At 40.4% G+C, this 15,196-nt stretch overlaps 1 protein-coding gene across 1 annotated transcript in view; it reads left to right on the top strand.

Moving 5' to 3' along the window:
• Positions 1-15,196, top strand: part of dnah7 (dynein, axonemal, heavy chain 7) — a 414,399-nt gene that overhangs the window by 253,250 nt on the left and 145,953 nt on the right. The window contains exons 46-48 of the mRNA XM_043692898.1: positions 622-785; positions 9,311-9,465; positions 14,441-14,631. Of these exons, the coding sequence (XP_043548833.1) occupies positions 622-785; positions 9,311-9,465; positions 14,441-14,631 (510 nt within the window). The remainder of the gene's footprint in view (positions 1-621; positions 786-9,310; positions 9,466-14,440; positions 14,632-15,196) is intronic.

The raw sequence follows: 15,196 nt of genomic DNA, 5'->3' as shown, positions 1-15,196 counted from the left end.
ATGACCAATGTTATATTTATTCAACCCCTACATGGATTGACCTGGTTTCAATAATCATTATTTGAAATAAAAATGAAAAATAGTTGGAGAGTGGATAACTCAAAAGTAAACATTATGATTCTTTCCTTCCATTATAACCTACAGTTTCTCTCAAGGTGGAAGATCTCTGATTGGCCATCTAACTTTGAGTCTCAACGCACATCCCTTACTAGATTGAGAACTTGTCTCCTTGCCAATTATGTGGTGCCTCAGTGAAAATTCAATCAAGTAACCAATTCCAGCACCATCTACCCCATGAGCATGTTTGGGAACCGGAATGGTTTCAATAGTCTTGCCGTCAGATCTTAAGGCACATTATCTACAAATCTTCAAGTCATGGCTGCAGAGAACAGTGTCTTTCCTGCTGATTATATGGTTTCCTATAACTAATAGTTTTTTCACTCCCCCTGTTTAATGCTTTCTGCATTATTACTATGATACGGTCACCTAGTCACTGCAGCAAAGCAACTATTTTTAAAATATCCAAATGTTCTTTATTCATTGCACACACAGCATGCTTTGTGCTTGCCACTTTCCTGTGGATGATGTTTAGTCTTAATCATGATTTCTCACATATTGTAGTACCAAACAGGAAAATGGGTGGAGCAGTGCAAGGAGATGCGCATCCCATGCTCTGACGATTTCTCTCTGACAGTTACTTTGGGCGACGCTGTAAAAATTCGATCTTGGAATATTGCTGGATTACCTACTGATAGTTTTTCCATTGACAATGGTATCATCATATCGTAAGTATCAAACAGATTATTCATGGCAAATAAATAAAACAAATGGAGATGTGTGATTAGTTATTTTGATGGATAATTACTTATTGAATTTGGAAATAGCATTACCCAAAGCAACATCAAGAAATATCGTGGGTGGCACGGTGGCACTGTGGTTAGCACTGCTGCCTCACAGCGCCAGAGAGCCGGGTTCAATTCCCGCCTCAGGCGACTGACTGTGTGGAGTTTGCACATTCTCCCCGTGTCTGCGTGGGTTTTCTCCGGGTGCTTCGGTTTCCTCCCACCATCCAAAGATGTGCAGGTCAGGTGAATTGGCCATGCTAAATTGCCCGTAGTGTTAGGTAAGGGGTAGATGTAGGGGTATGGGTGGGTTGCTCTTCGGAGGGTCAGTTTGGACTTGTTGGGCCGAAGGGCCTGTTTCCACACTGTAAGTAATCTAATCTAAACATGAGGACTACAGCTTAATTTTGCAGAGTATGATCTGCTTTAAACAAATTAGCCTGATGTTCCCAACACACCTGTACACCAACCTACTGTTTCTGGTATTTTAGAGGTTGAGGCTGCTTCGGTGCAGTATGCTACAGCTAGAGTTCTGTTCACACATTGTGGTGAGCTCACAAGCCTGTTTCTGAGTTCAAAAGTGATCCATGTACTTGTGTCTTTGTCACATGGAAGACTTCGCTCCTCCTTGGGGACAGCAAGAAATGGTCAGTAAATGCTGGCCCAGACCACTTCACCTACGCTTCATGAATGAATTAAAAAAAAGAGAGGGTACTGCCCCTACTTATGATCAAATCTCATTTTATATTTTTGGTTGAGTGACCAGTCACCCAGTACTGTCATGGGTCTTCCTTAATTGACAGCTCTGCCTCTGATTTCTGCTGTCTAATTCACAATGTTAATTAAGTTAAGAGCTTGCAGTTTCAGTTACTGAAGCTTTAAAAGATCTAGAAAATTGACATTTTTACTTTTACCATTTAGATCTTGGGATAATTACACTTAAGACTTTGATGTACATGACCTGTAGTAGAAAGTGATTTTTTAAAAACTATAATAGAAAGTTTTCAATTGTTAACACTTTTTTAAACTTATACTGTCACTGAAATTATTTGCTTCTTTATGTAAACTTTTCTTATTCATTCATGACATGTAGCAATGGCTGACCAGGTCATCATTTATTGCTCTTAATTAGTCTTGGGGAGATGGTAGTGAATTGTTATCTTGAACTCCTGCTATCCTTAAAGTGTAAATGCACTGTAAGCATCTTAGGAATGGAGTTTGACCAAGTAACAGTGAAGGAACATTAATAAAGTTCCATGTCAGGATGGCATGTGCTTGGAAGACAACATGCAAATATTATTCCTATGTATTCTTTGCCATGTCCGTCTAGGTGACAGAGGTTGTGGGTTTGGACCTGTATAAGTTGCTGCATGCATCTTGTAGATCATGCAAACTTCTGTCGCTGTTTGTCAGTGGTGAAGAGAACAAATGCTGAGAAAGTGGGTGAGGTGCTAATCGAGTGTACTGCTTTGTCCTGGAAGGTGTAACGCCTCTTGAGTTTTGTTGGAGCTACTCCAGGTACTTGGAGAGTATTCCATTAGGGACCTGACTTTTGCCATCATGATGTTGGATAGGCACTGGGAATCAGAAGGTGGATTACTCACTTCAGAATTCCTAACCTTTGACCGGTTCTTGTAGCCATAGTGCTTATATGATAGTTGTGCAGTTCAGTTTATGGGCTATGATATTTCCCCAGAATATTGACAGTGGAAGATTGATTGGTTAATTCATTGATGGTAATTCTATTGAACATTGAGGGAAGATGGTAAGATTTTGTTCTATTGGATATGGAAAATGTCTTGTCACTTTAGAATGCCAAGAATGTTACTTGTCATTTATCAGTCCAATCCTGAACATTTTCCATGAATGAGCATGGTGGTTTAAGGGGCAATGGGGTTTGTTTGGGGGTATACCTTGACATAAGGAGTAATAGGGCTCTTTTGAAGTGGGCATACCTTGGTGCATGAGGATTGAGGAAATATAGATGGAATGTGTAGGCTGAATGGGTGAGGGTAAGACGTTATTTCTATTGTTATTCCAACTTAGACATAAGCATCTGGAAGCTCAAGTCTGGCTCTAAAGTTCTTTCTGGGTCAGCTGGTCAGACTGCACTTGCACCCCAGAATGAAAATCCCATTGTTTTAATACCGTAAGATATATGTGTAGAATTAGGCCATTGTGCCCATTGAGTCTACTTTTGGCCATTTGATCATGGCTAGTATGTTTCTCATGCCCATTCTCCTATCTTCTCCCCAAAAACCTTGATCTCCTTAAAAATCAAGAACCTGTCTATCTCTGTCTTAAATATACTCAATGACTTGACCTCCACATCCTCTGTGGCAATGAGTTCCACAGTTTTATCATTCTCTGGCTGAAGAAATTCCTCCAAATCTAAGTTCTAACGTGTCAACCCTTCATTCAGAAGTTTTGCCCTTGGGTCCTAGTCTTTCCTAATGGAAACATCTCCACATGTACTTAACCAGGTGTCTCAGTATCCTGTAAGTTTCAATCAGATTCCCCCCATCCTTCTAAACTCTGTTGAGTACAGACCCAGAGTCTTCAACTGCTCATGATATGACAAGCCCTTTGACTCAGGGGATCACTTTTCTTCCAGAAGAGAATCCCCTCCAAGGCCAGCACATTCTTCCTTAGAAAATGGACCCAAAACTACTCATGATATTCCAAATGCTGTCTGACCAGCGCCTTGTACAGCAAGTCTCAGCAGTAAATCTCTGTTCTTGTATTATAGGCCTCTTGAAATGAATGCTAACATTCCATTTGCCTTCCTAACTGCCAACTGAACCTGTATGTTAACCTTAAGAGAATCCTGAACTAGGAACCCCCAAGACGCTTTCTGCTTCAGATTTCCAAAGCCCTTTCACCATTTAGAAAGTAGTTTAAGTCCCTATTCTTCCCTACCAAAATGCATAATCTCATGCTTTTCCACATTGTATTACATCTGCCGCTTCTTTGCCCACTCCCTTACTCTGTCCAAATTCTTCTACAACTTTCCTGCTTCCTTAACACTACCACTGCCCCTCCAACTATTTTGGTCTCATCTGAAAACTTAGCAACAATGCCCTCAGTTCCTTCATCCAGATTATTAATGTATAACATGAATAGTTGTGGTCCAAAAAGGACCCCTGCAGAATTCCACTAGTCATTGGTTGCTATTGTGAAAAAGACCTCTTTGTCCCCACTCTCTGCCTTCTGCCAATCCTCTATCCATGTTTTATTGAATTCTTTGAGGATGTGACAAAACACATCGATGGAAGTAGAGCAGTGGATGTGGTGTATATGGATTTTAGCAAGGCATTTGATCAGGTTCCCCATGGTAGACTCATTCAGAAAGTAAGGAGGCTTGGATACTGGGAAATTTGGCTGTCTAGATACAGAATTAGCAGACCCATAGAAGACAGAGAGTGATAGTAGATGGTAAGTATTCAGTCTGGAGCTCGGTGACCAGTGGTGTTCAGCAGGGATGGGTTCTGGGATGTCTGCTCTTTGTGATTTTTATAAACGATTTGGATGAGGAAGTGGAAGGGTGGGTTAGTAAGTTTTCCAATGACACAAGGGTTAGTGGAGTTGTGGATAGTGTGGGGGCTGTTGTAGGTTGTAATGGGACATTGACATGATCCAGAGCTGGGCTGAGAAGTGGCAGATGGAGTTCAAACTGGAAAAATGTGAAGTGATTCACTTTGGAAGGTTGAATTTGAATACAGATTTCAGTGTTAAAGGCAGGATTCTTGGAGGTGTGGAGGAACAGTGAGATCTTGGGGTCCATCTCCATAGATCCCGCAAAATTGCCACCTAAGTTGATAAGGTTGTTAAGAAGATGTATGGTGTGTTGGCTTTCATTAGCAGGGGATTCAGTTTACGAGCCGCGAGGTTATGCTGCAGGTCTATAATGCCCTGGTCAGACCACACTTGGAATATTGTGTTCAGTTTTGGTCACCTTATTATAGGGAGGATGTGGAAGCATTAAAGAGGGTGCAGAGGAGATTTACCAGGATGTTGCCTCGACTGGAGGGCTTGCCTTATGAAGAAAGGTTGAAGGAGCTAGGATTTTTCTCATTGGAGCGAAGGGGGATGAGAGGTGACTTGATAGAGGTATACAAGGGTGATGACAAGCATAGATAGAGTCGATAGACAGAGACTTTTTCCCAGGGTGGAAATGGCTATTACGAGGGGGCATAATTTTAAGGTGATTGGAGGAAGGTTTAGGGGAGATGCTAGAGATAGATCCTTTACATACAGAGTGGTAGGTGCTTAGAATGCACTGCCAGCAATGGTAGTAGAGTCAGATACATTAGGGACATTTAAATGACTCTTGGATAGGCGCAGGAATGATAATAAATTGAAAGGTATGTAGGTTAGTTTGATCTTAGAGTAGGATAAAAGGTCAGCATAACATTGAGGGCCAAAGGGCCTGTAATACGCATTGTGGTTCCATGTCCTGTGTTCATGCCAGCTCATTGCCCCTAACACCATGATTTCTTATCTTAGCAGCCTTGTGGAAATCTAAACAGGTCACATCCACTGGCTGTCATTTGTGTAACTTGGTTATTAACCCCTCAAGAATTCAGCCAGATTCTAACAGGCATGACAAAGCTGTGTTGACCCGGCTCTGATATACTGTGCTCTTCAAGCAATCTACAGTCTTATCCTTGATAATGGACTCTAAAATCTTACTAATGTCCGAGGTCAGGCGAAGCAGCCTATAGTTTCCTTTTTTCTGCTTCCCTCCCTTCTTAAACAGGGGTGTATCATTAGCCATTTCCCAATACTCAGTGACTCTCCCTGACTTGAGTGATTTCTGAATGATCACTATCAGCTATTTCCTTCAGAACTTTGGTTGTAGTCCCTTTGGCCTGGGAGATTTATCCACCTTTAGACCTTTCAATTTCCCTAGCATCTTTTCTTTAGTGATGGCCACGACACTCAACTCTGTCCCTAACTTTTGAAGTTCTGGTATGTCTTTCACTGTGAAAATTGATACAAAGTACCTATTCAGTTTCTGTGCCATTTCTTTATTCTTCATTACTACTTCTCCAGCTTCATGTCCTGTGCTCACATGTCCGCTCTTGTCTTGAGAATATCCTAAAAAAAAATCTCTTGGGTGGCACGATGGCTCAGTGCTTAGCACTGATTGAGTGGCGCGATGGCTCAGTGCTTAGCACTGATTGAGTGGCGCGATGGCTCAGTGGTTAGCACTGATTGAGTGGCGCGATGGCTCAGTGGTTAGCACTGATTGAGTGGCGCGATGGCTCAGTGCTTAGCACTGATTGAGTGGCGCGATGGCTCAGTGGTTAGCACTGATTGAGTGGCGCGATGGCTCAGTGGTTAGCACTGATTGAGTGGCGCGATGGCTCAGTGGTTAGCACTGCTGCCTCACAGCACCAGGGACCCAGGTTGGATTCCCACATCGGGTGACTGTCTGCATGGAGTTTGCACATTCTCCCCATGTCTGCATGGGTTTCGTTCAGTTTCTGTACACAGTCCAAAGATGTGCAGGTTAGGTGGATTAGCCATGGTAAATGCAGGGTGATAAGATATGGGTGTAGGTCTGGAGTGGGATACTTTTTGGAGAGTCAGTGTGGATGCGATGGGCCAAATGGTCTGTTTCCACACTATAGGGATTCTATGATTCTTAATTTTTTAAAATATATATCACTAGCTAACTTACTCTCACATTTCATCCTTTTCCCCACTTATTGCTTTTTTGGTTGTTCTCTTTTGGCTTTTAAATTCTCTGATTTCCCACTAATCGTCACCACATTATATGCTTTTTCTTTTGGTTTCATGCTGTCCCTGAATTCCCTTGTCAGCTATGATTGCTTCAACCTCTCCTTAGTTTTTTTTTTCCTTAGGATGAATTTCTGCTGTGCCCCCTGAATTACCTCGGGAAACTCCTGCCATTGCTGCTTCACTGTGCTCCCTTTAAGCTCCCCTTCCAATCAACTCTGACAAGCTCTTCCCTTAAGTCTTTGTAGTTATCTTAACTCAATTGTAATACCATTTCTTCTGATTCCAGCTGCTGCCTCTCAAACTGTGGGGTGAATGTTATCATATTATGGTCACTGTGTCCTAGGGGTTCCTTCACCTTAAGCTCCCTTATCAAGTCTATCTCATTACACATTGCTGAATCCAGAATTGCCTGTTCCCGAGTGAGTTCTACCACAAGCTGCTCCAAAAAGTCATCTTGTCAACATTCCCATGAATTCTTTGCATTGATCCCCGTTACTAACCTGATTTTCCCAGACTCCTGCACATGAAGTGCACCATGATTATTTAATAGTGCCTTTCTTACATGCCTTTTCTATCTTCTGATTTATTTTCTGCCCGACATCCTGACTACTTCTAGGAGGCCTGTACAGTACTCCCTTCAGGGTCTTTTTTTCCTTTGTGGAACTTCAACTCTGTCCACATAGACTCTGCAGCTCCTGACTCTACCTGTTCTTGCTATCAGTTTAATTTTATTTCTTATTAACAAGGTACCCTGCCTGTTGTTTCAACAGGACATGTATCCTTGGATATTTAGTTCCCAGCCCTGTTCCACTTACAACCACGCCTCTGGGATACCCTGCCCAATTTCAGTCTGCAATACGTTGTTTCCTTGTTTACCTTGTTTTGTATGTTGTGTGTATTTAAATACAACCGCCTCAATCCTGCATTGACACACCCCTTCTCATAGTTGTCCCCTTATCTGATGTGCCTAAAGGGCTCCCTGCTGAGCCTTTGGTCTTTCCCTTAAACATTTTCCATAATTTCCAGGAACTGATACCCATCACCACCATTTCACTATTTAGTATAAAGTCCTACTCACAGCTCTAGTTGTACGATTCACCAGGACCCTGGTCCCAGCATTACAGAGGTGGAGTCCATTCCATTGGAACAGCTCCTTCCTTCCTCTGTCCTGGTGCTAACATTCCATGAATTCGAAGCCGTTTTTTATCTGTTACCAATCTTTGAGCCATACATTTACCTTATTAATCTTGTTGACCCTGTGCCAATTTACTTCTGACTCAGGTAGTAATCCAGGAATTATTACCTTTTTATTCTGCTTTCTAATTTAGTCCTGATCCTCCCTCAGCAGAACCTCTTTTCTCTTTCTACCAATATCATTATTACTTATGTGAACTTTGACAACTGGATCTTTCCCCTCTCACTCCCAGTTCTGCTGAGCCCAGATGAGATATCCAGAACCCAGGCACCAGGCAGGAAACGCAACCTTCAGGACTCTTGATCCTCGCCACAGAGAACAGTGTCTATTCTCCTGACTATATTACCCTCAACTACATTTCTCTCTTCTTCCCCCCCTTTTTAATGGGCGTCCTGTACCACGGTGCTAAGACCAGTTTGCTTACCTTCCCTACAGTCTCCTGCTCTCATCCACACCGGGAACAAGAATCTCAAACCTGTTAGACTAGTTCATGGGCTGAGGCTCTTTAAGAACTACCTCCTGGATCCTTTGCCCTCGCTGGTATTACACCCTTCTGTCCCTGACCACGGACTGAATTTAAGGTAGTTAATCTAAGGGTTGTGACTGCCTCCTGAAAACACAGCATCCAGGCAGCATTCCCCTCCCTGATATGTCACATTGTGCAAAGCTCTGTTTCAAGCTCATCAACTCTGAATCTCAAGGAACCAACACTGAATGTGATCTCTTATTCCTGAGTTTTCTTGAGGCAAGCAGACCAAATTAGGAATTTTCTCAATTCTCTCTATATAACTTGAACATGAAAATCTAGGCCTGGCTTGTAAATTGACATCATCCTGAAGGAGATGAAAGGAGTGTTGACGAGGTAGTGGTTTGCACAGTCACAGTGGGAGGGGATAATGGCATATTTAAAGAAGAGGGGACGCCACCTAAGGAATCACAACCATTAACAATATCAGCCAACAAGCAGTTTGGTGGGAAGAAGCTCAATGGAGCAGGAATTAGATAAATTAGCGCAGGGGAAAGCCTTTGGAGAATTTTGATTTGTGGGAAAAGGAAAGGAAATAGCAGAGATGGCTGAATAACTGGACTTCATGACAAGTAGATCCATCAACTGCTCAAATTGAGGGAATAATGTGCTTACAGAAACAAGTGTATAGTTTACCTGTGCTATATCAAGTATACTTTCATTCAAATAATGATCATTATCTCATCGTGATTGTCTAATCTGCCTTTAGTTATTTCAATCCTGGCACTTACATTACTCTTTACATTTTGTTGTGCTGCTTTATGTTTAGCTGTGGCTTGGTAATTATGCTAGTTAAAGTAAAATGGCTTTTTACTTTGCCTCACAAAGCACAATGAAGATTGAAATCTACCCTACTTTAAAATATGCTAAGTACTCAAAATCAATATATTGTGACACTACGAGTCTGTTTTCTGTCTAGCTGTATTCATACTGTTTTAATTTACATTTGACTGTAAAAATTAGAACATTCATGTTATAAAAATTTTTTGCATCTTACAGGAATGCTCGAAGATGGCCACTAATGATAGATCCTCAAGGTCAGGCAAATAAATGGGTAAAAAATATGGAAAAGGCTAACAGTCTTCATGTAATTAAGCTCAGTGACTCGGACTTTGTCAGAACTTTAGAAAACTGCATTCAATTTGGCACTCCTGGTAAGTTACAAATATGCAGTTTGTAAACTCTGCCTAAAGAAGATGCAATTTACTGTAAAGAAACCAATCCTTTAAACCAAACTTTTGAATTGACATACAAAAATAAGTGTATCCTAATCTTTCATTATTTATTTAAAATAGTGCAATCACAATAAATGCATATATTTGACCAGTACTATGGTGAGAAATTTGAAAATTAATATATTAGAATAAATTATTCTTGAGCGGTCATGTTATTTTGAAAGAAAATAATTCTCATTTTCAGTTTGTACAAATAATAGATAAAAATTAAAGGATCAGCAGTTTAAAGGAAACACTGCTTCATGTTTCAGAACTTAGGCACCACCTCAATAATGTTATATCTAGCAGGAGCAAAGCCAGAAAAGTGTGGGCAGTATATGCCAGAATTTCCATCTTACTATCAAACAAAGGATCTCAATAAATTATACCTCAATATATCAGACCTATTGGCTTGGATTTTCCAATGGCCAGTCAATTGTTTCTGAAGCATAGATGGGAGTTGTGCATGGGGAAGGGTAGAATAAGTTACCCTGAAATTGTAAATTCCACTGGTCAATTCTCTGGAATTCACCAAAAGTATTGAGTTAATTCGAAAGATTACGCCACTGTTATTCAGTTACTCAGGAAAAAAGTTGATATTTTAAAAAACAAGTCTAACTTCTGAGTAACTACTAAACAGCCACCCCAACTTTTGCACATTTTGCCCTCTTCCTAGCACATTAACCTTACACATACCACGTAATTACACTTTCACAGAAGCTGTAAAAGTGACTGTGATGCTGAACCTATAATCTATAGAATAAGGCAATTGGCTGCTGTGAAAAAAAGGGGTTCTTGTTTGCCTTACTTTGATTTTTCTGTCAGAGTGAAAGTATGGTTCTGTATTTCTGAAGTGATGTATCTGTCAGAGTGAAAGTATGGTTCTGTATTTCTGAAGGAGCTTTGATCAGAATCTTCTGTCAGAAACATGGAGCGCTTTTTTGTTATGTAAATGAGAATGAGTGGAGTGGAAATTTGCATCATACTGCTTGAAAAAGCCAGACCATTGAATTTAACACACTGTGAATATTAGAGACATTGTTCTAGCACCAATTTATAATAAAGATAGGCAAATTACTTTTTTTAGAAGAATACTCTTCCAATATCTTCTTATATTGTTAACATTTTGGTAATATGGATGACATTTCCTCTTCAGCACCTTGGTATAAGAGTTTTCATGGGATGTGGCCAGTACTTGAATTTGTGATGAGTGAATCTGTCCATTAGCCTCTTTACCTTAAGCTGAAGAGATAAATCCATCACTTTTTAGAGTCATAGAGGCATAGAGATGTACAGCATGGAAACAGACGGTCCAACCCGTCCATGCTGATCAGATATCCCAACCAATCTAGTCCCACCTGCCAGCACCCAGCCCATATCCCTCCAACCCCTTCCTATTCATATACCCATCCAAATGCCATTTAAATGTTGCAATTGTACCAGCCTCCACCACTTCCACTGGCAGCTCATTCTATACACGAATCACTCTCTGTGTGAAAACGTTGCCCCTTATGTCTCTTTTATATCTTTCCCCACTCACCCTAAACCTATGCCCTCTAGTTCTGAAGTTACCGACCCCAGGGAAAAGACTTTGTCTATTTATCCCATCTATGCCCCTCATAATTTTGTAAACCTCTATAAGGTCACCCTCAGCCTCTGATGCTCCAGGGAAAATAGCCCCAGCCTGATCAGCCTCTCCCAATTGCTCAAATCCTCCAACCCTGGCAACATCCTTGTAAATCTTTCCTGAACCCTTTTAAGTTTCACAACATCTTTCCGATAGGAAGGAGACCAGAATTGCACGCAATATTCCAAAAGTGGCCTAATCAATGTCCTGTACAGTCGCAACATAACCTCCCAACTCCTGTACTCAATATTCTGACCAATAAAGGAAAGCATACCAAACGCCTTCTTCACTATCCTATCTACCTTTGACTCCATTTTCAAGGAGCTATGAACCGCACTCCTAGGTCTCTTTGTTCAGCAACACTCCCTAGGATCTTAACAATAAGTGAATAAATCCTGCTCAGACTTGCTTTCCCAAAATGCAGCACCTTGCATTTATCTGAATTAAACTCCATCTGCCACTTCTCAGCCCATTGTCCCATCTGATCAAGATCCTGTTGTAATCTGAGGTAACCTTCTTCGCTGTCCACTACACTTCCAATTTTGGTGTCATCTGCAAACTTACTAACTATACTTCTTATATTCACATCCAAATCATTTATATAAATGACAAAAAGTAGAGGACCCAGCACCGATCCTGGTGTCACAGGTCTCCAGTCTGAAAACCAACCTTCCACCACCACCAAAGATCTTCTACCTTTTAGCCAGTTCCGTATCCAATTGGCTAGTTCACCTTGTATTCTGTGAGATCTAACCTTGCTAATCAGTCTCCCATGGGGAACCTTGTTGAACGCCTTACTGAAGTCCATATAGATCACATCTACCACTCTGCCCTCATCAATCCTCTTTGTTACTTCTTCAAAAAACTCAGTCAAGTTTGTGAGACATGATTTCCCACGCACAAAGCCATGTTGACTATCCCGAATCAGTCCTTGCCTTTCCAAATACATGTACATCCTGTCCCTCAGGATTCCCTCCAACAACTTACCCATCACAGATGTCAGGTTCCCTGGCTTATCCTTGCCACCCTTCTTAAATAGTGGCACCACGTTAGCCACCCTCCAGTTTCCCGCACTTCCCGTGTCTATCGATGATACAAATATCTTTTTTCAAGGTGTCACCATCTATTTCCCCACATTCTATATCTTCCATATCCTTTTCCACAGTATATACTGATGCAAAATACTCCTTTAGTATCTCCCTCATTTTCTGTGGCCCCCTTGCTGATTTTTGAGAGACCCTACTCTCGCGCTAGTTACTCTTTTGACCTTAATGTATTTGTAAAAACTCTTTGGATTCTCCTTAATTCTATTTGCCAAAGCTATTTCATTTCCCCTTTTTGCCCTCTTTGTTTCCCTCTTAAGTATACTCCTACTGCCTTTGTACTCTTCGATCTATCCTGTCTATACCTTACATGTGCTTCCTTCTTTTTCTTCACCAAACCCTCAATTTCTTTAGTCATCCAACATTCCCTATACCTACCAGCCTTTCCTTTCACCCTAACAGGAATATGCTTTCTTTGGATTCTCGTTAACTCATTTCTGAAGGCTTCCCATTGTCCAGCCGTCCTTTTACCTGTGAACATCTGCCCCCAATCAGCTTTTGAAAGTTCTTGCCTAAATTGGCCTTTCTCCAATTTAGAACTTCAACTTTTAGACCTGGTCTATCCTTTTCCATCACTATTTTAAATCTAATAGAATTTCTTGAGCTGATGCAAATTTTTCATTTGTACAATTGCCAAACCAGAAATACATTTTTCTGTTCATTGTCTAAAACAATCTCATTTTTTGACAGTCTATTATTTTTGCATTTTTCAAACTATTCTGTAGGATTATAAATTTAATGAATAGATTAAATATATTCCTAAATCAGTTAAATTTCTTTGAGGCTACAATTGAACTTCAGCATAAAACTTGTGGCGTAAAAAAGTTGAGTTATGGAGTCCACTCAGACTATACATGTGTAGATCAGTTCACACCTTTATGCAACAGACAAATATGGAGATTCATTTGTGCCACAACAAAACATAACCTCTAACAGGTGATTGTAAATTAATTAAATAATGGAACAACATTCTAATCAAATTCACATTCACTGTGGTTTGATTATGTGAATATAAAAGAGTATGTTTACTATCTAGCCTATGAGGCTCAATTTTAAAGTACTAACTGGATAAAAATTATGATTTAAAAGTCACTACGAGCCTAATGAGAATAGTTGTTCCTGTGTCTTGCACAGTTGCTGTGAGGTTTATTAATAGCTAGAGTTGGTACAAAGGTACTTCAATATTGAGATTATGAAAATTAAAACAACAGTAAATAATGAACACTAATATACACATATATAGCAGGATTTGAAGAAGTTGGATAAAAATGAAAGTGACAATTGCAAAATGAACTCAAGTAAATGAAAAGTGAAATTTGTCTAATTATCTGTGCAGGAGTGGTCTCTGAGCACTGCAGGGCAATTTACTAACACTAGCAACCTGGTATTTTTAGATGGTAATGTGATCAAATATAGAACCATCGAGCAAATGAGATGAAACGTCAAAGAGTGATTTTAAAATGTTGTGTAGCCTTTTGAGATCTTATTGAGAGTTCCATCTTAAGTTTGTTCCTTTTGACTTGAAAAAGCTATGCTATGTTGTTGGAGGTGACTGAAACAAAGTCTAATTTTGTATATACCTTGGGATGTTACTCTAATGAAAGTAAACACTAGGGACAAAAACTTCTAAATGCTTTGAAAATCATGAAAAAGATTAATGTAAAACTGGGAAGCATTGATTCTAACTATGAAAATCTGAAATATAAAAAAGGTCATTTTAATTAAAGGCTCGTAATTTTGTGGAATAAAGTGGAAATGCAGTTGTTGAACAGGGAACTTAAGAGATTTCAAAAATGAAATCGGTAACCTGCTGGTATTTAGTGCTGAAGTCTAATTGTTACTGGATTCTTGGTGCAGGAAAATTAGATTGGAAGACAAGATGGATCATAGCTTTGCCTGCTATTGAAATATGTTACCATATGGCTGAAGATGATGTAAAAAGACAATGTAATTATTTCTTTGTAGACTTATTTCCACCTTTTACAAGGCGAATGGTCTCAACAGAAACCATGATTATCAGTAGAGAATAGTACATCTACTAAGGTGAGGCATAACATGGATATGGGAACTAAAATGAACTCTTGGTACAAATGAAAGAAAAATTATCTTAGAAAATGTATCTGTTATGAATCACTATGGAGCTAAATTCAGATCAAATTCAGATGTTAATGAATTAATTTTTCAGTTCTGCTGGAAAATGTTGGTGAGGAGCTAGATCCCATCCTGGAACCTTTGCTGCTTAAGCAAACATTCAAGCAGGGTGGCAGCATGTGCATTCGACTGGGAGATTCCACAATTGAATATGCCCCAGATTTCCGCTTTTACATCACAACGAAACTGAGAAATCCCCATTACCTGCCAGAAACATCTGTCAAGGTGTGAAATTTCATGAAAAATTGTATACTACTTAAGCTTTTGACAGTTTAATTCCTGGTCATTGTTAAGTTTTCAAACAGTTTTAACACTTAATGTAACTTTTTATTGAATATCACATGTAACAATTACAATTACACATTTTGGTATATGCATAAAATAATGTTATGGTCACCATCAAGGAGGTTAAACCGTACAATCCAGATGGCCTCCTTCTTCAAGGACCGCCATTTCCCGCCAGACATAGTCGACGATGCCCTCCACCGCATCTCTTCCACTTCCCGCTCCTCCGCCCTTGAGCCCCACCCCTCCAACCACCACCAGGACAGAACCCCACTGGTCCTCACCTACCACCCCACCAACCTCCATGTACAACGTATCATCCGCCGTCATTTCCGCCACCTCCAAACGGACCCCACCACCAGGGATATATTTCCCTCCCCTCCCCTACCAGCGTTCCGAAAAGAACACTCCCTCCGTGACTCCCTCGTCAGGTCCACACCCCTACCACCAACCCAATCTCCACTCCCGGCACCTTCCCCTGCAACCGCAAGAAATGCAAAACTTG

The sequence above is a fragment of the Chiloscyllium plagiosum genome, chromosome 7 (assembly GCF_004010195.1).
Source record: "Chiloscyllium plagiosum isolate BGI_BamShark_2017 chromosome 7, ASM401019v2, whole genome shotgun sequence".
NCBI lineage: Eukaryota > Metazoa > Chordata > Chondrichthyes > Orectolobiformes > Hemiscylliidae > Chiloscyllium > Chiloscyllium plagiosum.
The sequence above is the reverse complement of the archived record's forward strand: the minus strand, read 5'-3'. Positions and strand labels throughout refer to the sequence as shown.